General features: G+C 36.8%; 1 protein-coding gene across 2 annotated transcripts; it reads right to left on the reverse strand.

Moving 5' to 3' along the window:
• Positions 1-15,703: 15,703 nt before the first annotated feature.
• On the reverse strand, positions 15,704-17,456 carry LOC123455415 (olfactory receptor 4S2-like). Of its 2 annotated transcripts, XM_045136242.1 has the most exons (2): positions 17,447-17,456; positions 15,704-16,629 (listed from the first exon to the last, which is right to left on the reverse strand). In XM_045136242.1, exons 1-2 carry the CDS (start codon positions 17,454-17,456, stop codon positions 15,704-15,706), a joined length of 936 nt encoding a protein of 311 aa, XP_044992177.1. The 2 variants fall into 2 exon arrangements, with proteins under 2 accessions (XP_044992177.1, XP_044992176.1); XM_045136241.1 differs by lacking the exon at positions 17,447-17,456 and having other exon boundaries at positions 15,704-16,660.
• Between the last annotated feature and the right edge of the window lie 7,685 nt (positions 17,457-25,141).

Consider the following 25,141-nt stretch of genomic DNA (forward strand, 5'->3'; position numbering starts at 1 on the left):
GAAATTGGGTGACACTTATTCCTCTAACTGAATCATATTAGCTAGCAGGTTGTAGTGTTATAGATATCCCTTTAAGTCCTTATATCCTCTTAGGTAGAAAATGATATCAATGAAATGATAGTATTTGAAGAACATACTTTATAGATAAGGTCACTCTTCCAAGACCCTGTGTAGTAATGGACCCCCAGCAATATCCTGACCTGTCTAAAGAAGGCCTACACAACTGCATCCCAAACATGAGCACTTGGAGTGGACACAGCTAGCCACACTGGTCTTTGGTGTATAAGTCTGGTCAAAGTTTTATCAAGCTGTGCGTTGTCACAATATAATCAAATTCTTGTGACAGAATGTTACAGTTCAGTTATAATGCCAGAGGTTCCTTGTTGTCAAATGGCAGAGTGGAAGCCATGAGCTGGACTGAAACACTTGTCCTGGCATTAGTTCTCCCAGCTCACCCTTAAAGAGCACATGGATTCTAAAAGAATTAGAGCAGACAACCAACAGAATGGCAGCTAACTAACAACAAAAGAAAAGTTCCATAACCCCCTCTGACTAATAATATATAGCTCTGCTAATGCTTACAAAAAAAACCCAAAAACAGATTACAAGTCCTTTTACAAAAGTAATTCTGCATATGCGGACAAAGATGGGAAGACATTGGGAAAACATTACTGTTTGAGATTTGGGCTGACTGAATCCAAGGTTTATGAAATAGTGACTCGATTATACCCGGTGCTATGTGAGATTTTGGTGAGAAGCTCTCATCAGCTCGAAAGAAGTACTCAACTTTTTCAACAAAATGTTCCAATTTTATAGCTCAGCCTCACATGTTCACCATAAATATATACAGTCAAAAGATTAACATTAATTATTATTAAAATTAAATATGGTCAGAGAATCAGGAAATGATACACTTTGGATACTTATTTATTCTTGGGGTCATCTATGCTCTGGCAAAGAATCAGTATATCATTATTTGGATTTTCTTGGCACCCAATTAATTTTGTCCATTGATATTTGATTATATTAGAGAGAGCTCTGTGACATCAGAAACCATAGTTTATTCAGTTTGGGCCTTTTGTTGCTTCATGTCTACCTTCCCCTGAGATGAGGATCCTAGCCAGAACCAGCGAGAAATGGTAATTGATAATTTTAGAAGTTTTTTTTACTTTTTTATTTTTATTTTTTCTCAATTTTATTAAACATTTTCCATGATTATAAAAATTATCCCATGGTAAGACTCCCCCTCCCCCAATATTCCTCTTTGAAATTCCATTCTCCATCACATCCACTCCCCATCTCAATAAGTCTCTCCTCTATTTGGATGCCATGATCCTTCCCTCCCCTTATGATAGTCTTGAGTAGATAGTGTCAGGCAGTATGAGGTCATGAATATCCAGGCCATTTTATGTCTGGAGGGAGCATGTTGTAAGGAGTCCTACCCTTCCTTTGGCTCTTACATTCTTTCCACCACCTCTTCCACATTAGACCCCGAGCCTTGGAAGATGTGATTGAGAAGTTACTCAGTACTCTAGTTATTTCTTTCCAGCACCATGATACCTTCTGAGTTGTCCCAAGATCACTGCCATATGAGAAGAGTAGATTCTCTATCCAAAGTGAGAGTAGCATTAATATAAGGGTATGAATATCAAGAAAAGTGCTTACTGGGCAGTTTGATAAGCATAATATATATACTTATCCAGATATCAGCAGCTGTTACAACCCGAGGGCTCATGACTACCCCTGTTTTAAGTTTTTAGTATCAGGTATGTATTCCCTCCATTGGAGTAGGCCTCCAGTCCAACTGGAGGGCAGTTGGTTTCCCCCATGACAGATGTGTCACTATTGCACCAGTTGGCTCATTTGGCCTGGCTGGCCAATTATAGGGCTTGCAGTGTCCAGTGTTGAGTATCTTCACTGGTGGTGTATCTTTCTCCCATTGAACTGCATGTAGAATGGTTTCTTCCAGCTTTCTGCCAGCTGGTCTACATGGAAGAGGTTATCAGCTCAGTTCCAGCAGGATTTCTCAGTGGCCTTGCAGCACAAGTATGTGGAGTCTTCAGCAATAGGGTCTTACCATCTATTCCTGGTGGGAAGCCAAGGGCCTTGGCAATGGCCTATAATGGTTTTGGTCCATAGGGCCCTCCCTGGCCAACAACTTACTGGAAGGTATCCCATCCCTGGAACTGAAAATTTTGTAGCAATGATCTACAGCTCCTGAGTGTTCCATTGTCCAAAACTGAAGGAGTCCATTTGATTTATTTATAGCCTCTAAGATTTTGATTAGCCCTCCCTCCACCTTTCCTTTACTCAGTCTCCTCCCCTGACCTCAATTTGGGCCTTTTCACCACTATTAATCTATTCTTCTACTTACATATATACAATATCATTCTATTAAGTACCCTCCTCCCTTCCTTTCTCTTCCCTTTATATCTCTATTTTAGCTTACTGGCCTCTGCAACTGAGGGTTTTCTTTCTCACACAGAAGCCTAATCATCTGTAGCTAGGATCCACATATGAGAAAGAACATGTGGTTCTTGGCTTTCTGGGCCTGGGTTACCTCACTTAGTATAATCCTTTCCAGATCCATCCATTTTTCTGAAAATTTCATAACTTCATTTTTCTTTAACACTGAGTAGAACTCCATTGTATATATTTGCCATATCTTCATTATCAAGTCATCAATTGAGGGACACCTAGGCTGGTTCCATTTCCCAGCTATTATAAATTGAGCATCAATAAACATGGTTGAGCACATACTTCTAAGGAAATGAGATGAGTCCTTAGTATATATGCTTAGGAGTGCTATAGCTGGTATATCAATCTTTGGCTGGTTTAGGAACCTCCACACTGAATTCCACAATGGCTGGCCAGATTGTATTCCCACCAGCAGTGTAGAAGGGTTCCACTTTTTCCACATCCCCGCCAACATTTCTGATCATTTGTTTTCATGATGGTGGCCAATCTGACAGGAGTGAGATGGAATCTCAATGTAGTTTTAATCTGCATTTCCCTAATGACTAGGGACATACAACATTTTTTTTAGATGCTTGTATGCCATCTGTATTTCTTCCTTTGAGAACTCTCTATTTAGCTCCATAGCCCATTTTTTAATTGGCTTGTTTGATTTCTTATTATTTAGCTTTTTGAGTTCTTTGTATATCCTAGATATTAAACCTCTATCAGATATATAGCTGGTGAAGATTTTTTCCCATTCTGTAAGTTGCTTCTTTGCTTTATTCACAGTGTCCTTTGCAGTACAAAAATCTTTGCAATTTCATGAAGTCCCAGTGGTTAATCTATGATTTTATTGCCTGAGCAATCGGGGTTGTATTCAGAAATTCTTTTCCAAGACCAATATATTGAAGCATTTCCCCTACTTTATCCTCTGGCAGTTTCAGAGTTTCAGGTCTGAGGTTAAAGTCTTTAATCCATTTGGACTTAATTCTTATGCATGGAGATAGAGAAGAATCTATTTTCATCCTTCTACAGACGCATATCCAATTTTCCCAACATCATTTGCTGAAGAGGCTGTCTTTTCTCCAGTGAGTATTTTTGGCATTTTTATTAGATATCAGGTGGCTATAGCTGCCTGGACTTACATCTGGGTCCTCTATTCTGTTCCATTGATCTACATGTCTGCTTTTGTGCCAGTACCACGCTGTTTTTGTTACTATGGCTCTGTAGTATAGGTTAAAATCAGGTGTGGTGATACCACCATCCTTATTTTTGTTGCTCAGTATTATTTTAGATATTCAAGGTTTTTTTGTGATTCCAGATGAATTTTTGGATTGTGTTTTCTATTTCCATGAAGAAAGCCTTTGGAATTTTGATGGGGATTGCATTAAATGTGTCGATTGCTTTAGGTAAGATTTCCATTTTCACAATATTGATTCTTCCAATCCAAGAACAAGGGATGATTTTCCACTTTCTAGTGTCTTCTGCAATTTCTTGCCTGAGTGCTTAAAAGTTTCATTGAAGAGATCCTTTACTTCCTTGGTTAGGTTTATTCCAAGGTACTTTATTTTCTTTGATGCAATTGTGAATGGGAGTGATTCTCTGATTTCATCCTTTGTGTGTTTGTTGTTAGCATATATGAGGGCTACTGATTTCTGTGTATTTATTTTGTATCCTGATACATGGCTATAGGTTTTTATCAGCTCTAACAGTTTGCTAGTAGAGTCTTTAGGGTCCTTTATATATAGAATCATGTCATCTGCAAATAATGATAACTTGATTTCTTTTCCAATTTGTATCCCTTTTATGTGTGTCTCTTGCCTTATTGCTATGGCTAAGACTTCCAGTACTATATTAAATAAAAGTGGGGACAGTGGACACCCTTGTCTTGTTCTTGATTTTTGTTGAAATGCTGCCAGATTTCCCCATTTAGTAATATGTTGGCTGTAGGCTTGTCATAAATAACCTTTATTATATTGAGATATGTTCCTTCTATTCCCAGTCTCTGTAGGACTTTTATCATGAAGGGATGTTGGATTTTGCCAAATGCTTTCTCTGAGTCTAATGAGATGATTATGTGATTTTTGTCCTTCAATCCATTTACATAATGTGTTACATTTATAGATTTGCATATATGAACCATCCCTGCATCTCTGGGATAAAGCCTACTTGATCAGGGTGAATGATCTTTTTGATATATTCTTGTATCCTGTTTGCCAATATTTTGTTGAGAATTTTTGCATCTATGTTCATGAAGGAGATTGGTCTGTAATTTTCTTTTTTTTGTTCTATCTTTGCCTGGTTTTGGTATCAGAGTGATTCTGGCTTCATAGAAGGAGTTTGGTAGAATTCCTTCTTTTCCTATTTTATGGAAAATCTTAAGAAGCAATGGTGTTAGCTCTTCCTTGATGGTCTGGTAAAATTCAGCAGTGAATCCACCTGGGCCTGGGCTTTTTTTAGTTGGGGGATTTTTGATAGCTGTTCAGATCTCCATGCTTGTTATAGGTCTATTTAAGTGATTAATCTCATCTTGATTTAAATTAGGTAGGTCATATAAATCAACGAAATCATCCATTTCTCTGTTGTTCACTGCCATTCTCTTTTCATGTTTCTTGAGTGTGTGGAGAGCTCTGGGATGAGTGGAAAATCCCCTTACCTGGCTTTTCCTGTGGTTCAAGCCGAGCGCTGCTGCTGCAGTCTGGCGTGCAGACCTGCCCCTTCGGAGGCACTTCTGCCGGCCTGTGTGGGCTCTGGATGCTCTGGATCTCTCCTACTTCTCTGATGCTGTTTCAATTTCCTATACACCTCAATTTTTAGTAAAAATCTATATATTTTGCTGTTTTTTTTTTTTTTTGGCTTTTCCCCCCTACGCTGCTTTGGTGTGGTACTTATGCTGCCATGTTAACCAGAAGTCCAGTATTTTTTTATTTTAATGCTAATTATTATTCTTATTATTATAAGTTGTATTTTAAGGTTGACATTATGATTCATATTTCTTGATATACAGTGCCTATATTTTTTTCTGCCATTCTTGTGGGCAGGGTCTCACTCTTGTCCAGGCTGACTTAAAACCCACTGCAGTCTAGGAGTCTAGGCATTCCAGGTAACAAGATTAAGGGCCAACCCACCCAGCCAGTTTAGATCATTAGGCTTTGTCAGTTTGCTGGTTTGTTTCAATTTTCAACCATGTATAAATATTCCATGCTCTTTTGTTTATGTGTGCATGTTACTCAGTTGGATTTTAGGATTGCTCTGTATTTTTCTTCACCCAACCTACTATTGGAATCTTTTTGTAACTTTTCACATCCACAAAGTGTTTACTGTCTTTGATCCCCCATTTCAAACCATCTCCTTCTTTCCTTCTTCTTATTCTCTATAAGTAAAACTCCCCATATCGACAAAACTTCTAAATTCTGTGGAAACTAAGAGTACTCAACTTCCCTCTCCCAAATATGAGTTGCCTCCATCTTTTCTCGAAGTTAATCAGCCCTCACACTAATTCATCTCATACTGTTACCACTTCTAAGTAACCAAAACCGCAACATACTTCTACCAACCTTGTTCTTTTACCCACCATAATTATTGAAATAAGAAGAAAACTTAATGTTCATTAATTTTATAGCATAAATATCCTATATCTAACAGAGCTTGGGTCACTCCTGATGTTACTCTGGATATAATATAGGAACTACATGTGGTACCTTAAGCCCCTATTCTGAAGATACAACTTCTGATCTATACATAAAGTTCATAGCTGAGAACTAGAAAACTCAAGCATTGAAGTGACTCAAGATGCAAAAAGCTGTATATGATAATACAATAATTACCAAAAAAGTCAAGACATTACTCCTCCAAAAAATTTATATCCAATAGATATGACCTTCAGTGAGAAAGATTTAGATGAAATACCAGAAAGAGAAGTCAAAAGAATGATTATTAGTGTGTTCAAAGATATCAAAGAATTAATTTAAAAAAATCAGAAGAATTGATGAAGAAAACCAGCTTTGAAAAAGAACATAAGAAACTCTCTTAATGAAATAAGGAAGTTGATATAAGATATGAGTATAGTAATAGAAATACGGAAGAAATAACAAGCAGAAATGCTAGAAAGTAAAAACACAACAGGTCAAGTAATTTAAAAAATCTGTAGATCCCAGCACTCTGGAGGCAGAGGTAAGAGGACTGCCATGAGTTCAAGATTACCCTAAGACTCCATAGTGAATTCCAGGTCAGCCTGGGATAAAATGAGACCCTATTTCAAAACAAACAAACAAACAAAAATCTGTAGAAATTCTCACCAAAAGTATACATCAAGAAGAGGACAGAATATCTAATGTAGTTCAGATAAAGTGACATATGTAAAACATTCCAACACAGAGAAAACAAACTCATAGAAGTTATAAGTGAGAATTTCAACACATTCAAGACACTGGGAAGAGATGTAGCTTCAGAATTCCAGACCTAGTTGAAGGAGAACAAAATCCCAGAAAATAAATTTCCTGGAATAGAGAAAAAGATGCCAATACACATACAAAAGGCATTTAGAACACCAAACCAAAAATACCAGAAAAGAATCAGTCCTTGCCACATTATAATTAAACTACTAAATACATAGGCCAAAGAACATATATAAAAATAAGTAAGAGACAAGCATCTAGACAACTATAAAGGCAAGCCCATGAGGATATTAGCAGATTACTCAATGCAAACTTAAAAATCCAGAAGGGCTTGGAATGATGTATTTCAACTGTCAATCCAGATTAATATGTCCATCAAAGCTATCCATTACAATTAAAGGAGAAAGAACTTTACACAATAAAAACAGGTTACAGGAAAATATGACCACTAACCCAGATGTACAGAAAGCATTTGATGGGATCCTTCAGACTGAAGAGAAAGAAACACAGATATATGAAAACCTAACCTATGCTCAAATAAAAATTAATACAAGAGAGTAATATAAAAATAGCAAGCACAAAATTGAGAATAATTTTGATGATAAATATTCACCTTTCAATAATAACTGAACATCAATGGTCTCAATGCCCCAACAAAAAAAACACAGACTTGAGTTGTGGAGAGATTGCTTAGTGGTTAAGGCACTTGTCTGCAAAGCCTAAGGACCAAGGTTGGATTCCCCAGTATCTATGTAAGCCAGATGTAGAAGGTGGCACATATGTCTGGAGTTAATTTGCGGAAGCTGGAGGTTCTGTCCCACCCATTCTCTCTCCCCTCCTCTATTTGCCTCTTTCTTTCTACCAAATAAATAAATAAAATATGTTGAAAAGATACAGACTTGATGACTAGATGAAAGGGCAGGACCCTTCTGCTGGTTGCCTCTAAGAAACTTACCTCTTCATCAAAACAGACCTTAGGAAGAAATGATGGAAAATGGTATTTCAAGTAAATGGGTTTAGGAAACAAGAAGATTCAGCTATTCTAATATCTGATAAGTATAGACTTCAGACTAATATTACTTAGAACAGATAAATAGGGTTACTTTATATTTATTAAAAGAACAATCCAACAAGAGGACATTGAAATCCTAAACATATATGCACCAGACATGAGTGTACCCAATTTCACTAAACAAACACTTGGTAGACATAAGGTCACAGATAACCCCAAACACAATTGTAGTGGGTGATTTCAGTACCTCACACTCACCAACTGATAGTTAACCCTGTCAAAAAATAAACAGAGAAGCGTCTGGACTAAAAGACATAATAAAATAAGAGGGACCAACAGACATCTACAGAATCCAAAGGCTGTAGAATACAAATTCTTTTCAGCGGCACATGGAACATTCTCTAAAATAGACCATATATTGGTACACAAAGGAAATCTTTATAAACATAAGAAAATTGAAATTATTCTTTGAATTCTATCTAATCACAGTGGGATTAAACTACAAATCAACAGCAAGAAATACTATAAAACATACACAAACTCATGGAAACTAAATACTACACTCCTGAATGATGAATGGCTCATTGAAGAAATGAAGGAAATCAATAAATTCATAGAGTAAACTGATAAGGAAAACACAACATGTCAAATCCTATGGGATAAAATTAAGGCATTCCTAAAAGGGAAATTTATACCTTTAAGTTCCTATATAAGAAATTAGAAGCTAGGTGTGGTAGCACACTCCTTTAATCTCAGCACTTGGGAGACAGAGGTAGGAAAATTGTGCGTTCCAGGCCAGCTTAGCATTTAAGTGTTATTGAGTTCCAGGTCAATCTGGGCTAGAGTGGGCCTTGAAAGAAGAGGAGCAAGGCAACCAAAAAATCAGTAGACAAAAATAACAAAGATCAGGGCAGAAAATAATTAAATAGAAACAAAAAAAAAATCATGAAATGGTGAGTTGGTTCTCTGTGGATAAACAAGGCTGATAAAATTTTAGCAACACTCAGCAAAAGAAATTTGAGATCCAAATTAATAAGAGATAAAAAAGACACAATTACCACAGATACAAATGAAACTCAAATAATCAAAAGGACATAACTTAAGAAAATATAGTTTTCTAAGTTTGAAAATTTAAAAGAAATGGACTATGATACACACACACACAACCAAAATTAAAGCAAGATGAGACAAACCATTTAAAGTGACCTATAACAAACAATGTGACCAAAACAACTGTGACAAAATATCCCAACTAAAAAAAAAATGAGACCTAGATGGATTCACTGGTAAATTCTACCAGATCCTCACATCAAAACTTCTCAAATTTTTCCATAAACTAGAAAAGAAAGGAATACTACCACAACTACTTTATGAAGCCAGCATTAACCTAATACAAAAAAAAAAAACAGACAAAAACGCAACCCAGAAAACAACTTACAGACCAGTTTCCTTCATGAGCATAGATGCAAAAATTCTCAACAAACTACTGGTGAACAGAATACAGGAATATATCAGAAAGATAATTCTCCCCAATCAGATGGGTTTTATCCTAGAGATGCAGGGATGGTTCAACATGCACAAATCAATAAATGTAATACACTATATAAATGGTCTGAGGACAAAAATCACATGATCATCACAATAGATGTAGAAAAAGGCATATGACAAAATTCACCATCCTTTCATGGTAAAAATCCTAAGGAAATTGGGAATAGAAGATATTTCAACAAAATAAAGGCTATTCATGACAAACTTATAGCCAACATAATATTAAGTGAGGAACAACTAAAAATAAAGGCATTCTTGCTAACATAAGGAACAAAACAAGGGTGTCTGCTTTCCCTACTTTTATTTATTATAGTACTGGCAGTTTTAGCTATAGAAATAAGATGAGAGAGCAAATAAAAATGATAAAAATTGGAAAGGAAGAGGTCAAATTATCATTGTTTTCAAGTATATAATTCTATACATAAGACTCCCAAAAAGCTACTGGAAAATTGTTAGAGCTTGTACTTTTAGCAAAGTAGCTGGATACAAAATTAACACAGAATTAGTAACTTTCCTGTATGCTAACAACAAAGATACTGAGGATGAAATCTGGAAATCATTTTCATTCACAATTGCCTCAATAAAAGTACCTTGACATAAACATAACTAGAGAAGTGAAGCCAAAAATAAATAAATAAACAAGCAAACAAACCTTGAATACCTAAAGCAATTCTGAGCAAAAAATAAGGCTGGAAGTATTGCTATACCCAATTTTAAGCTACATTTCAGTGTCATAGTAACAAAAGTAAAATGATTTGGGCTCAAAAACAGGCACATAGATCAATAGAACAGAATAGAGTATCAATATTTAAACTCAGGTAGCTATAGCTATCTGCTTTTTGACAAAAGGACCAAAAATATTCTCTGGAGGAAATACAGCGTCTTTAACAAATGGTGCTGGGGAAACTGAATATCTATATGTAGAAGGATGAAAATAGATCATTAACTCATTCCATGCACAAGAATCAGGTCCAAATATATCAAAGACCTTACTATCAGACCTATAGATCTGAAACTGCTAGAGGAAAAAGTAGGGGAAACACTTCAACATATTGGCATAGGCCATGACTTTCTGAATACAACCAAAGTTGCTCAGAAGGTAAAATACTAATCAACTACTAAAAACTCATGAAATTAAAAAGGCTTTTATGCCAGCAAAGGACACTGTGAATAGAGCCAAGAGACAACTTACAGAATGGGAGAAAAATTTTCACAGCTACACATCTGACAGAGAATTAATATCCAGAATACACAAAGAACTCAATAAAAATATTAAATACTGAGAAATCAAACAGCTATATCAAAATATAGGATATAGAAATGAATATTGAGTTCTGAAAAGAAGAATTACAAATGGTAAATAAACAGATAAAAACATGTTCTATACCCTTAGCCATCAAGGAAATGCAAACTAACACTACTTTAGGATTCCATCTCACTCCTGTCAGAATGGCTGTCATTACAGAAACAAATGACAAATGCTGCTGAGAGTGTGTAAAAAGAGGAATCCTTCTGCATTTTAGGTGGTAATGTAAACTGGTACAACCATTGTGGAAATCAGTGTGGAGATTCCTGAGACAGCTGAAAATAGATTTCTTATGTGACCCACTCCTTAATATATACCCTATGGACTCTCCTTATTACTATAGAGATAATTCTCCACCTTTATTACTGCTCTATTCATAATAGCTTGGAAATGGAACTGGCTAGATGTCCGGAAGAATATAAATAGGCGAATGGATAATGAAGATGTGGTACATTTACACAATGGAGTTTTATTCAATGCTGAAAATATAAAATTACAAAGTTTTCAGGGAAATGAATGGCTCTTGAAAATATACTGAGGTAACCCCAGCCTAGAAAGTCAAACAACACATGTTCTCTCTCATATGTATATCCTAGCTGCAAAGATTTATATTTGTTTATGAGTTGGAGTAAAAGTAAGTTGTTGAAGCCAGGAAGATAGAAAGAGACCACAAGGGAGGGAGGTGAGAGGAGGGCTAAGGGGAAGTGTTACAGATTTGTAAGTAAAATGACAGAATACTGGGGATAGAAAGCCTAAGGGGAATCAGGAGAAGGGATGGCGAGGAGGAGTGGTGGGAGGAGTGTTGATTATAATTGTAGATGTTATGAGCAAGCCATATGGAAACCTATTTCTTAGCTAGCCAATATGTTAAAGGAGAGGGAGGAAGGGAGAGAAAATGAGTTTGGGCAGAAGTATACTATAGAGGTTCACCCCAAAGCCATAAATTGTCATTGGAAAATAATTCAGTGTCAATGGTGCCACAGTTTCCAGTGAAATTTTGGCTAGGAAGGTCCCTGATGTCCCCCCAAAATATTACAGGCCATTGCCAAGGCTCTTAGTTGCATACCATAACTAGATGGTAAGGCTATTGCTGAAGAGTCTTCATGCTTGGGCTGCAGGTCACTGAGAAATCAAACTGGAGCTCAGCTGGCCACCTCTTCCCTGTTGACTTAGCGATCAGAATGCTGGTTAGAACTATTTTCCATACAGCCTTTTGGAGGAAAGTTGTCATCAATGGTGTTAAATAGCAGTAGACTCTGCAAGCCTTACAGCTGGCTAAACAGGCTAAATGTGCAAAGTGGTGCAATAGTTGGTAGGTTTATTTTAGGAGTAACCAAATGCTCTGGTTGGAAGGAGGACCATTCCATTGGAGGGAATACATATCTGGTACTCAAAACCTAGTAAAAATCCTATGTCCCAGGAGGTCATAAGCCCTAGGACTGTAACATCTGCTGTTGTATGGTTAAACGAATGTATTATGTCCAACAGACCACCCTCTAAAATACTGGCACTCACACATTTGGTTAGAGATGCTTCTCTTTTCAGATGGCAGTGACCACTGGGGAGACTCAAAACTCACAATAGTGTTAAGAAGAGACAAAAAGAGACATCTCTATCATCCCTCTGAGTTCAGGGATCATTGTAGCAGAGGTGGCACACAGAATGTCAGGGCCAATGGAAGAGGAGAACTGTTTACAAGTTGTCCTCCTGACACAAAGTTGCCTTGGTAGTCATAACCTCAAAGTGGCTGAGGCTACCTACAAAAGACCTGCCTAATAGGAAGGCAGTGAAATGAAGGCATCTGGATAGAAGAGAGACTAGTTAGAAAGAAGATGGAATTCAGTGGAGGGGAATTTAGGAAGGGGCAAATAAAGGGTGGTGAGAGGGGATAATCATCCTAGTATATTATTTATATTTCTGGAAGTTGTTAATAAATAGTTAAGAAAAGCAGAAGTCAGAAAATCAGAAAATGATAAGAAATCTATGCAGACATGAGAAAAATGATGACTGACTCTTCAGAAAACCAGTGTGCTATTGCAATTTGGGTGCACCATAAACTTTAAGATCAAAATTTCCCAGAGTGACTAATAACTACATGAGTTATAGCTTTTATGTATTAAAATGTTTATTGCAAACTTTACTTTTCAGCTTGGCTTACTGTGTTGTTTTAGACCCATTCTTTAATAAATAAAATGATGATCATTCATGAGAAAAAGAAAACAAAATCAAAACAAGAGCAGTTGGTTGGGATGTATCTCATTGGTAGAGGATTTTCCTAACATGCATGAAATCCTGGATTAAACCACTAATACTGTTTAAACTGGGCATGGTGGTCTAGATAATGTAATCCTCGCATTTGGGACATGGAACCAGGTGGGTCAGAAGTTCAAAGTCAGGCTGGAGGGATGGATTTACAATTAAAAAGGTGCCTGATTTTAAACCCTGCCAGCCTGGGTTAAAATTGCCAGTACCCATGTAAAGCTTGCTACACCAAGTGGCCCATGCATCTGCAGTTCTTTTGCAGTGACAGGAGAACCTAGTGCACCTATTTCCAACCCTTCCCTTCTCATTCTCTTGCTCTTTCTCTCTGCTGGAAAGTAAATAAATATTTTGTTTTTCAAAAAAGCAATACCAACAATATGGCAATGGGAAGAAATGGTAATTTGAATGTATGTGCCCTGTAGACTCAGGTGTTTATTAATGCTTGCAACTTGGGTCTCCAGCCATCTTGCTGGAGGTGGTGTCCACTGGTGCCTGGAACCCAACCCTATGGTGTCACTGGGGGTGAATCTGATCTCCAGCTCAAAAGTTTGCAGCGTGGTCTGAGCTCTGGCTGGGTTCTTGGTGCCCATTAGTGCTTTTTGCTTTCAGTTTTTATGGTATTTTTGGTTGTGTTGCTCTGCTTGGATGCATGGAAGCTGCTTCTTCTATCACTGAAAGAACTCACCCCTGCATCTGCAAGCTTGAAGTAAATCTTTTCCTTCTCTAAACTGTGCCTACTTTGGGTGTTCATCCCAGCAACATGACACTGCCCACAACAGATAGGTTTAGATCAACATATATTTTTGGGACTGGAGAGATGGATCAGTGGTCAAGACACTTGCTTGGAAGTCTGCTGGCCTGGGCTTCTATGCCCCACTATCCATGTAAATCCAGACACACAAAGTGGTGCATGTATCTGGAACTTGTTTGCAGTGGCAAGAGGCCGTGGTGTACCCATTCTCATTCTTTCTTTTTCTCTCTTTCCCTTAAAATAAATGATAAATAAAAAATACATTTTGTACACGTATGAAAATTGTCAATAAAATGTTACAAAAAAGCCTATATGGAAACATGTTCTTGAAATAATGAAACTGTAATATAATTTGTGTAATGAACTTTGAATGGATTATTATAAGAAGTCAAGCTACAGAAAATTGCAGTAGAAGGAGCACACATTGGTTACATGCATGCTAGAAAAGCACTAAATATCTGTTGTTGATTGAACATCATATTTAATCCTCAGTTGCGGAAGTCTTTGAGTGATGAAAACTTGCTGGCAGAGGTGTGTCACTGGAGGAGTTGAGGCATCTGGTATTAACACAGCCCCACTAGGCTGATCTGACCACTCAATCTCTCTGTTTTCTGCCTGCTGCTATGGTTATATGGCATCTACTTCTCTGCTCTTGCCATGCATTCTCCACATGATGAAATTTCTCCTTGAACTAAAAGCCAGAAATAAACTCGTTCCTTCCATAAGCTGTTCCTATTTTTTTTTTTTACCAGCTCCTAGACAGTAGCTACTATAGGAAGTTGGTACTCAGAAATGAGGTATTACTGAGATAAACTCACCATGTGTTTTTAAAATTTTTTTAAAGTTGATTTTATGGAGGAATATGAAAGCATTTTGAATTTTGGAATAAAATTAACATTAACATTAAAATTAACACTAAAATGCTATAAGCTGAGCTGCATTAGCCTTTGTAGTAAGGGTTTGAAAGATAAGTATGCAGAGAGGCATGGATTGTGGATGTTCTTGAAATTCAGTCACACACAGAAGATACCTAAATGTTATGTGTACAATTAACTTGGGGCTAGCATTCATTTCACACTGTATGCTCATCAAACTTCACATCATGTTAAACGTCTGGCACTTTCATCAGTGAATTGTACTATAGTAAAGCTGAAGAAGAAGGAAAAACGCAGGTAGGATTTAAAGTGAATTCCGGTCATTCTCTTAGTGCGGTAGGCAGCACGTCAGTCTCACAAAGTGAAGTGCTGGAGTGAAGGTAAAGCCCTTGTTTGAAAAGCCTGGCTGCCTGGGGTCAGTTCCTCAGTACCCATGTGGAGACAGATGCACAAAGTGGTGCATGCATCTAGAGAATTTCGAATCATAAGAAGAAACTGTGAGTCTCTGGTCCTGTTAGAGAACAGTTGGTTAGCCCTGGTCTCATAGTGGCTGTCGCTACTTTCAGGAAACCTCCACAAGACTGACCTTTTCACATGGGTAATGGAGAAGGGTGAACAGAAAGTCATCAAAATAATGGAAAGAAGAATGAGTTCAGTGCATGAAATAGGTAAGGTAGGGGTAAAAAGAAGGTGTTGGAAGGGGATTATGATCCAATTACATTATCTTCATGTATGATAATTATCACTAATTTTTAACAGAATGTATGAGCTTATATGTGTAGGTCATCATGCCTGCTTCACACGTACAATAGAGGGCCTGGTATGTAACTCTCCTTCCAAAACAAACATTCCATAGAACAGTCTAATTTTGAAAACAAGAAAAGTTAAAAGGGAAGATAAGGGAGTAGTAAATCTGAATGTTATCATGTTTTAGAGTCTGAGTAACAGAATTTCTCTTTCAAACATATTTTAGGACCATATTATTACCTCGCCATTTTCCCCCAACTCCAGTGAGTTTGATTTTGTTTCACTGCACAAAGAAGTTAACCAAGGCTGGGAAAATGACAATCATGCAGCAGAACTAATTGATTTCAGTTATTTCCCATTGTCCTCTGAGAAGATTTTTCTACTCCACAGTTTCTTCATTGCATTCTTTACTTCTGCATTTCTCAGAGTATAAATCAGAGGATTTAACATGGGAGTGATGATTGTGTAAAATACAGCTACCATCTTATCCTCTGAGAAGGTAGTGTCAGGTCGCATATACATAAAAGTACATGGACCGAAAAAGATGATGACCACCGCGATGTGGGAGCCACAGGTGGAGAGAGCTTTGCGCCTGCCTTCAGCTGACTGCTTTCTCAGAGACACCAGAATGACGGTGTATGAAATTAGCAAAATGACAAAACTGCCCAGCGCAATGGTGCCACTGTTGGCTGTTACAATAACACCGACAACATAGGTATCCGTGCAGGCAAGTTTCAGAACTGGATGGACATCACAGAAGTAGTGATCAATCTCATTTGGTCCACAAAAGGGAAGTTGCACTACCAGAGCGACTTGGATAATGGAATGTAAGAATCCACCGACCCATGTTCCCAGCAACATCTTATTGCATCTCTCTCTGTCCATGATGGTCATATAGTGCAAGGGTTTACAGATGGCCACGTAACGATCATAGGCCATGACAGTGAGAATGAAGATTTCGGTGCAGCCAAAGAAATGAACTACAAAGAGTTGAAGCATGCAACCCACATAGGAGATGGTTTTTTTCTTAGCTAACAGGTCAACAATCATCTTGGGTGCTGTGACTGAAGAGTAACAAATGTCCACAAATGACAAGAAGTTGAGGAAAAAATACATGGGTGACTTAAAGAGGTTGCTGAGGCACACTGTGAACATGATGAGGAGGTTGCCCAGAATAATGACCATGTAGAAGAAAGAAAACACCACAAAACATGCTTCTTCAATCTTTGCATTCTGAGAAAGGCCCCAGAAAATGAACTCAGTCACATTGTTTACTGTTTCTGTGGAGTGAATCCACGAGGTCATATTCTCAAGAGGCAATTAATTTACCTATAGGACATACAAAAGACTATCAGTATTCATTTCTATTTCAGATCAAATAAATAAACATAGTAATTAAAACAAAAAACATTTACTGTTGATCTCTTGAAAAAGATTAATATAGACCTACCAACTGACCCAGCTATTCCTCTACTGGGCAGCTACCCTACAGGCTCCACTCTTCACTGCAGAGATATTTGTTCAATGATTTGTATTGTTAAGGTGAAATGCATCTCTTCTGATCTGCTTACCTTAATAGTATATACCAATTTGCACTTCATACGACAAAGTTGAAAGAGATAAAGTAAATTGTCTAAGTCTTACAAAATGTTTGGTAAATTTCTCTTCCCCTTACTTTTTAAGATTTTTACATTTTTTTCTAAAGTTATTTAATGCTTATTTTGTATAAAGCCCTCTATTGGGTTTAGAATTGACCTCTTTTTGAGGATGTGTGAATGTTTAATAAACAGAAATGTTTCATTTATTTTTGATATAGAAATGAAAACATACACCCATGGTTCCTCTGCTGAACATCAGCCCTATATGGTAGTCATATTTTATAAAGGGTTTCTGAGCAGCTGAATCATACTGATTTCTGCAGTCCTTCCTTTGCGTAAAACTTAGATTTTGTGGGAATTAATTTATGGCTGTTTTCTGATCTCAAGCTTTCAATATTATCAATATGAGATGTGATAGAAAGAGACTTTAGTGACACTGAAATATTTCTGAAATAATATTGTTATAATGGATAAGTCATTTAATTCATGGGACCTTGTTTCATTTGCAAAATGCTAATTTTAATTTCATTATCATTTGTCATATTGAGTTATTTCTAGTATGAAATTAAATCTTTATAAATCATAGAACAACCACCAAACCCTGATTTGGAGCAAAGACTAGGAGAATCAGTTAAAAACAAGGCAGTGAAAAATCTTGTGTAGAGATATCCAGCCCTTCTACTGGATGGAATGGAAAGCAGATTCTCAGATAATTTGTTCAAGTGCAAATTGTAAGAACTCCAGGATATCTCAGCAGTTTCTTTGCCTTGGAACTTAACTATTAAGTGCCACAAAGTAAAAGAAAACCATAGTGAAAATGCACTTGTTTTTTACTCGAATATTCATCCTAATATTTATAGTTTTGTGCTAGTTACATTATACATCTCAGGTTGAGGAAATTCTATTTTTCAAGAAGAGTTGATCATTCACTGGAATTAGAATGGGTCTAGGAAGAGGACAGTACTTAATTTAATTAGACTTGTCTTCAGTGCTAAAAGTCAAGACAATGTTGTGGGGAGTCACTGGAATGTTTTAGTAGAAAAGCAGATGTAAAGCAGTTGTGATTAAAGGGGCTTTCTTTCAAGATTCTTTCTCAAATTACCCATGATTATAGTGACTCATGCTGTTTTAGGCTGTATTGAGAACACATTCCCTATGATCTGTTATGTTTAATGCTTCCCACCCCTGAACTCTGCTTTTACCAGTCTCCTGTAGCAGCAGTGCTACACAAAAGCTCTGAGAAACCATGGGGCCTGCATTCCCTCAAGGATGTCTATTAATGTGACAGAATAGTCACTACAGTCTGCCTGCTTTTGTGCATCATAATGCAGTTCAGATTCAGAATTAGGCACACGCGCACAGTTTTGCATCCTGGAGGGAGAAGGAAATAGACACAGAGAATACTCAACTCCTACAAAGCCAGATTTCCAGAGACATAGAGGCTTCAAAGACCTTATCACTGAAGCAGACCTAAAATGAACCTGACATGGCTCAGGGAAATTTGTGGCAGAAAAATTGTTAGAGCCTCACATTGGGTCATTAGGCACAGAGACATTGCCTCTTACCCATAACTATGGCTAACCCAAAATGCATGACCCATATTCCCCAACGAGGAGGGTCCCTATAGAGGGGGGGAGGATAGGGAGGAGGCTAACAATGGTACGAACTTGACTGTATACATTGTGTACATAACTAATAAAAAATTAAATAAATAAATAAAAATAAAATATTTCAAAAAAGAAAAAAAAATACTACTTACTGAATTTAAAGGAAGATCAAACCATAGCAGTTTGGACAATAATAATTTATCTTGCTTGATTCTCCTCTAGAACATTTGGGCATTGACACACATAAACTAGGGAATGGTCTTCTACTGTTTAAAGCATGAGGACTTACATGATGTCTTTCTCCCTAAGGCAAGGTCATCTCAAAGACACTTCCTATACCTTTTTTAGTGTTGAAAAGTACCAGCTAACTGTCCTTTCCAATGACTGGCATTTTCTCATCATCATGCCACCATCGTTCATATTCATGTACTTATTCACATAAACATAGTATGTTTATTATCTTATCATCACAGACACATAGTAAGCAGTATACTGTAATTTTATTATATGTGCAAAGTTTTCTTTCCAACAAACATCCTGTATTATTTGAGTAGAAAGACAAATCTCACCAGTCTTTTCCAAAAGGGCTTGGAATTTGCCTCGGTGTTCTCTCCTTAGATAGTGTGGGTATAGAAGTCTAAATTACAAATGAAGATGCCTGCAAGTCTGTTTTGTGAACAGTTAGTACCTGAGAATACCTGTCTCCCTAAATTCAAGGGTAAAAAGAACCAGTTTTCCTTGTTCTTGGCTGTCTCATGGCTCTGCCATGTCATTGTGCCTTTGGCAATAAAAGCTCTTTTTCTACTTCTTATATAGTTTGCTTTGAGTAGGAAAGTAAAATGGTAATGACCTCAGGGAAATCTTTTCCTTCCCCAAAGTCATCCTCCATAGTCAAACCAAACTGGTGACCTAAAAGTGAATTTTAATTTACCATGGCTGTTGAAGGTAGAGTCAACAGAATTATTCAAATCTATTGATTATGTGTGAGAAGCATAATAGTAAATGATGCTGTAATATTATTATAGTCAAGAACTAATTAGGCATTAAAATGCATAGAGATAAAGGAAACTGAGGAAAAAAATTTTTGTAGCATTTTTATTAGTTATGTTCGCAGTGTATATACAGTCATGTTGATACCATCATTAGCCTCCTGCCTGTCCTCCCCCACACAGGGATCCTCCTCATTGTGAAATGTGGATCGTGCATTCTGGGGTTAGCCATCAGTTATGGGTAAGAGGCAATGTCTCTGTCCAAAATGACCCAACGTGTGGCTCTAACATTCTTTCCGCACCCTCTTCAGCAAAATTCACTGAGCCTTGTTGGGTTCCTTTTAGGTCGGCTTCAGTGATGAGGTCTTGGGAGACTCTGGAGCTCTGATTTGGTAGGAATTGAGTGTTCTCTGTGTCTATTTCCTTCACGTTTGTGCTGGTATCAGTTTCACCAAGAAAGCAGCATTCTTGCTTGTTTCCCCGAAACAAATTATTTTGTAAAATGAAAAAGCATCACTTTAAAATGCAAACTTGAAATCCAACTGGAGATGTAAATTAGGTATTTATACTTGTGATTCATTCATAATTTATTCTGCATATTTGACTTATGAAGTCCTTTTTTCCTCAATTATAACCTTTTCTGTGAACGTGATATCCTTTTTTTGTAGAATTTCTGCCTATACTCTTGTTCTAAACAGTGCTATATCATTTATTCTAAAGATCAGCTAAGGCACTGCTTTCTCTGAGAAGACTTCCCTGAAGATAGCTTGATTAGCATGTTTTTGTCTTTTGAACCTTTAGCACCTTATAAACATGCTTGTAATCACACTTGCTAATTCATTTGGCTAACTCTACTCCCATGTAGAGAACTATCCTGTATATACATGGTTAAGTGCCCTGACCTGGAATGAATAGATGCTCCATACATATAATTGATTGAATCAATGCCAATGACAAATAGATAGAAACAAGGACAATGTGACACATGTGTCTTTCTGGTCCTCATACAGGATCCAGAAAAAAAAAAAAAAAAAAAAAAACCACATTGATTTTTGAACCTTGTGTTGAAAGGGTTTGATGCATTCTATCTAAGCTTGCCTAGAGAGAACAAGAAGATAACATAAGACATGAGTCAGAGCAGAAAAACTGCAATGCAGATCAGTCTTCTACTAGCTGCAACCATGATACCAATGGCTCAATTCTAATGACTTTTAGTAAGGAGTATATGTCATAGATAAAATGATCTGTGATAGTGGAGTCATTGAGTGAAAGTCTATAAGTAGGAATGAGTTGAATTACTGATTGCAATCTCTTCCTACCCAGGATACATCCAACAGTATAACATTTACCCATTTCCTCATGATAATCACACAATTCAAAAGTATTAAGTCCTTTAAAAATATGGTTCAAATATCAATGTGATGGTTACTTTATTACTGTTCTCTCTGTTTGCATGTGTGCAAAACCCATTTAAGCCTTCATTAATAAGCCATTAAGCATGTTTTTCAGCACTTGTGAGTCCTTGAATCTTTATGAACTTCATTCACCATGAGCTCTTGCAGATATGAATACTGTTATGAGGTGAAGATCCAAGCTGGATGTCATTGCTGGAACTTTAATGAATAATCACCACTTTGAAATAATTCACTCATTGAATGTGATGTTCTAGATATGTTCATTAGAGCTACTTTGCATCAAATCCTCCATATAAACTTAGAATTGATATGTGCTTCTATGTTGCAATTTCTTGGAATGTTTAATGGCTTAGAAATTAATATTGACTTTTGTCTTTGCATTGATTTTGTCGTGTGTGTGTGTGCACTCATACACATTTGGCACTGCTGCAGATGCTAATATCTGCCAATTTTTTTCCCCAAGCTTTCATTGTTTCATGAGTGCTATGTAAATTATATGATTATTACATTATTATCTTCTTTCTTTTATTTTTTATTAAGTAGAAACTGTATGGACACATCATATGTCAGTACCATCATTTATTCCTTCTTTCCCCCTCTCCACTGAGGGCCTTCCTTAGTGTGATTGCTGGTATTCACTATGGAACTTTAGGTCATGAGTTGTGAGAGCCGCAGACAGTCATGGGGGGGGGATACATCTGGATTTTCCTTCCCACCCTGTGACTCATATATTTTTTTTCCCAAAAACTCCCTGAGCCTTGGTGAGCATGCTTTAATTCTACTTATGAGTTGAGTTCTCAGAAGCTCTGGATTTCTGCTTTTGTACATCTTAGTGCATCAGTATATTTTACCCATCACGTTTCTAACAGAAATCCTACTTTTGTGCACTTAATATACTATTTGTTTTGTAATAGTCTGGAAATTGTTAAGACACATATTACTAAACAATGATTTTGAAACAAATCTTTATAGTGCTATTGATATCATAGTCATATTAAATTTTATATCTATAATATGTATAGTTTCATATTTTTCATTTTATAATTTTTAAATGAATTTCCCCCTGTATTGAGTAATTTCTGTTTTGGGCCAAAAATCTCTCCTCTTTCATTTAATTTTCTATATAATCAGATTTATTTTTATTATGCCATAAATTGAAGAAGAATTTTTTTATTTCTCTCAATTTTTTTAATCATACATATATATGAATAAATATAATATATAATTAAATATATATTTATATAATTTATATATATATATTTATATATATTATATATAATATATAAATTATATATAAATATATAAATTATATATATTTATATTTATATAATTTATATTTATTTTATATAATTATATATAAAATGAATATATAATTATATATATATATATATATATATATATATATAGAGAGAGAGAGAGAGAGAGAGAGAGAGAGAGTTAGTTTTCTATTCAGCAAATACAGGCAGTATGGTACCATTATTAGCCTCATCCATGACCTACTCCCTCCCCATTGGCCCCTCCTTGTTGAGGTATATGGGTCATACCTTGTGGAGTTAGCTCACAGTTATTGGTACGATAAATGTCCTGACCCAACATGTGGCTCTGACATTCTTTCCACCCCTTCTTCCGCAAAATTTCCCTTAGCCATGTTGGGTTCATGTTTGGTCTGCTTCAGTGATGAGATATTGGGGGCCTCTGAGGCTCTGGCTCTTTGATTTGGTAAGAGTTGATTTTTCTCTGTATTGGTCTCTTTCCCCCTTGTGCTGGTATCCGGTTCATCAGGAAATCAGCACCCTTGCTTGTTTCGGTATAGCAACATCAAAAAATCAAATGAAAATAAATGCTGGTGAGGATGTGGAGGAGTAAGAACACTCATCCACTGTTGGTGGGAATGTAGGATGGTACAACCACTTTGGAGAGCAATTATGGAGACTCCTGAAAAACCTGACTATAGAGTTACCAACAGACCCAGTTATTCCCTTACTGGGCATCTACCCTAAAACCTTCAAACCATAAGCCAGAGAGATTTGCTCAACCATGTTTGTAGCGGCTCAAGTCATAATAGCTAAGAGCTGGAATCAATCCAGGTGTCCATCACTAGAAGAATGGATAACTAAAATGTAGTATATCTAGACAATGGAATTCTGCACAGCAGTAAGAAAAAATGACACAAATAAATTCGAGGAAAAATGGGTGAACCTGGAACAGATCATCCTCAGTGAACTTACCCAATCACAGAAAAAAAAAAAAATCATCACATAGTCTCACTCATCTACAGCACCTAACCTGAATCTACCCAAGATACCTTACATACCCAGCAAGCATCTTGTGGACTAGACACTAGGATGGATGGGGAGGGAGGGGAGGACCTAGAAGGGGTGGGAAACACTAATTTAGACCCAAATGGCAATGGTACCATAAAATTCTATTTCTCTCAATCTTTAGTAACATCTTCCATGATTATAAAAGATTCCCATGGTAATACCCTCCCTCTCCCCACTTTCTTCTTTGAAATTCTGTTCTCCATCATATCCCCTCCCCCTCTCAATCCGTCTCTCTTTTATTTTTATGTCAAGATCTTTTCCTCCTCTTATGATGGTCTTGTGTAGGTAGTGTCACGCACAGTGAGGTCATGGATATGCAGGCCATTTTATGTCTGGAGAGAGCACGTTGTAAGGAGTCCTACCCTTCCTTTGGCTCTTACATTCTTTTCCCCACCTCTTCTGCATCAGTTCCTGAGCCTTGGAATGTGAGATAGAGATATTACTCAGTATTCCAGTCACTTCTTTCTTGCACCATGATACCTTCTGAGTTGTCCCAAGGTCGCTGCCATCTGAAAAGAGAAGATTCTCTATCCAAAATGAGAGTAGTATTTATATAAGGGTATGAATATTAACAAAAGTGCTCACTCACTGGGCAGTTTGATAAGCATTGTATATACATTTATCCATACATCAGCAGATGTTACACACCTAGGACTCATTACTACCCCTGTTTTAAGTTTTCAGTATCAATGATGTATTCACTCCCATGGAGTGGGCCTCCAGTCCAGTGAGAGGGCAGTTTGTTTCCACCATGATAGACCTGTCACTATTTCAACCTTTGGCTCATTTGACCTGCCTTGCTAATTATAAGGCTTGCAGTGTCCACTGTTGAGTATCTTCACTAGTGGTATCTCTTTCTCCCATTGACCTGCATGTAGAATGGCTTCTTCCAGCTTTCTGTCAACTTGTCTACATGAAGGAGGTTATCAGCTCAGTTCCAGCAGGATTTCTCAGTGACCTTGCAGCGCAAGTATGTGGAGTCTTCAGCAATAGGGTCTTGCCATCTATTCCTGGTGGGAAACCAAGGGCTTCTGCAACAGCCTATAATGTTTTGGGGGCATCAGGGACCTCCCTGGCCAAAACTCACTGGATGGTATCCCATTCCTAGCACTGAAAATTTTCTAGTAACAATCTATGGCTCTTGAGTGTTCCATTGTCAAAAACTAGAGGGTTCCATATGATTTATTTATATTCTCTTAGATTTTGATTTAGCCCTCTCTTCACTTTTCCTTTACTCATTCTCTTCCCCAACCTCACTTTGGGCCTTTTCACCCTTGTTAATCTATTCTTCTACTTGCATATATACAATACAATACAATTTTTTATACATTATGTTTGTGTATTTGTGAGTCCAATGTTAATATGAAAATATAGCATGATTGCTCTCTCTCTCTCCCTCTCTTACCTTGCAAACAAATAAATAAAATTTAAAAAAGAAAATATAGCATGGCTTCTTAAAATGGCATTCCTTTTTTCCTGACAGGCTATGATACAAAATTTCTGCTTTTAAGAATTTATAGGACGTATATTTTTAAAATATCACAAGCAATTACATTAGCAGAAGAGAAAACACTATTTAATAAAATTTCCAATAGAGTTTACGAAAAGGTGAATGTTGCCAAACCAATCATTGGAGGCATTCTAGGGAGATTGTACATTTTTTAAATTTATTTTTCAAGGTAGGGTTTTGCTCTGGCCCAGGCTGCTGGGATTAAAAAAGTGCTCCACTAAACCCTGTCCCTAGGGAGTTTTATTTCATCTCCATTGGATAAACTACTGTTTCTAGAGATTTCTTTTTTTGACTTGAATTGACAATAATATTTATATTAATTTATCTCATATCCAGTTGTATA

This window comes from Jaculus jaculus, chromosome 1 (genome assembly GCF_020740685.1).
Source record: "Jaculus jaculus isolate mJacJac1 chromosome 1, mJacJac1.mat.Y.cur, whole genome shotgun sequence".
NCBI lineage: Eukaryota > Metazoa > Chordata > Mammalia > Rodentia > Dipodidae > Jaculus > Jaculus jaculus.

Excerpts from the sequence above, each read along its gene's own strand:
- LOC123455415 (XM_045136241.1), bottom strand. The coding sequence starts at position 16,660 with ATGACCTCGTGGATTCACTCCACAGAAACAGTAAACAATGTGACTGAG.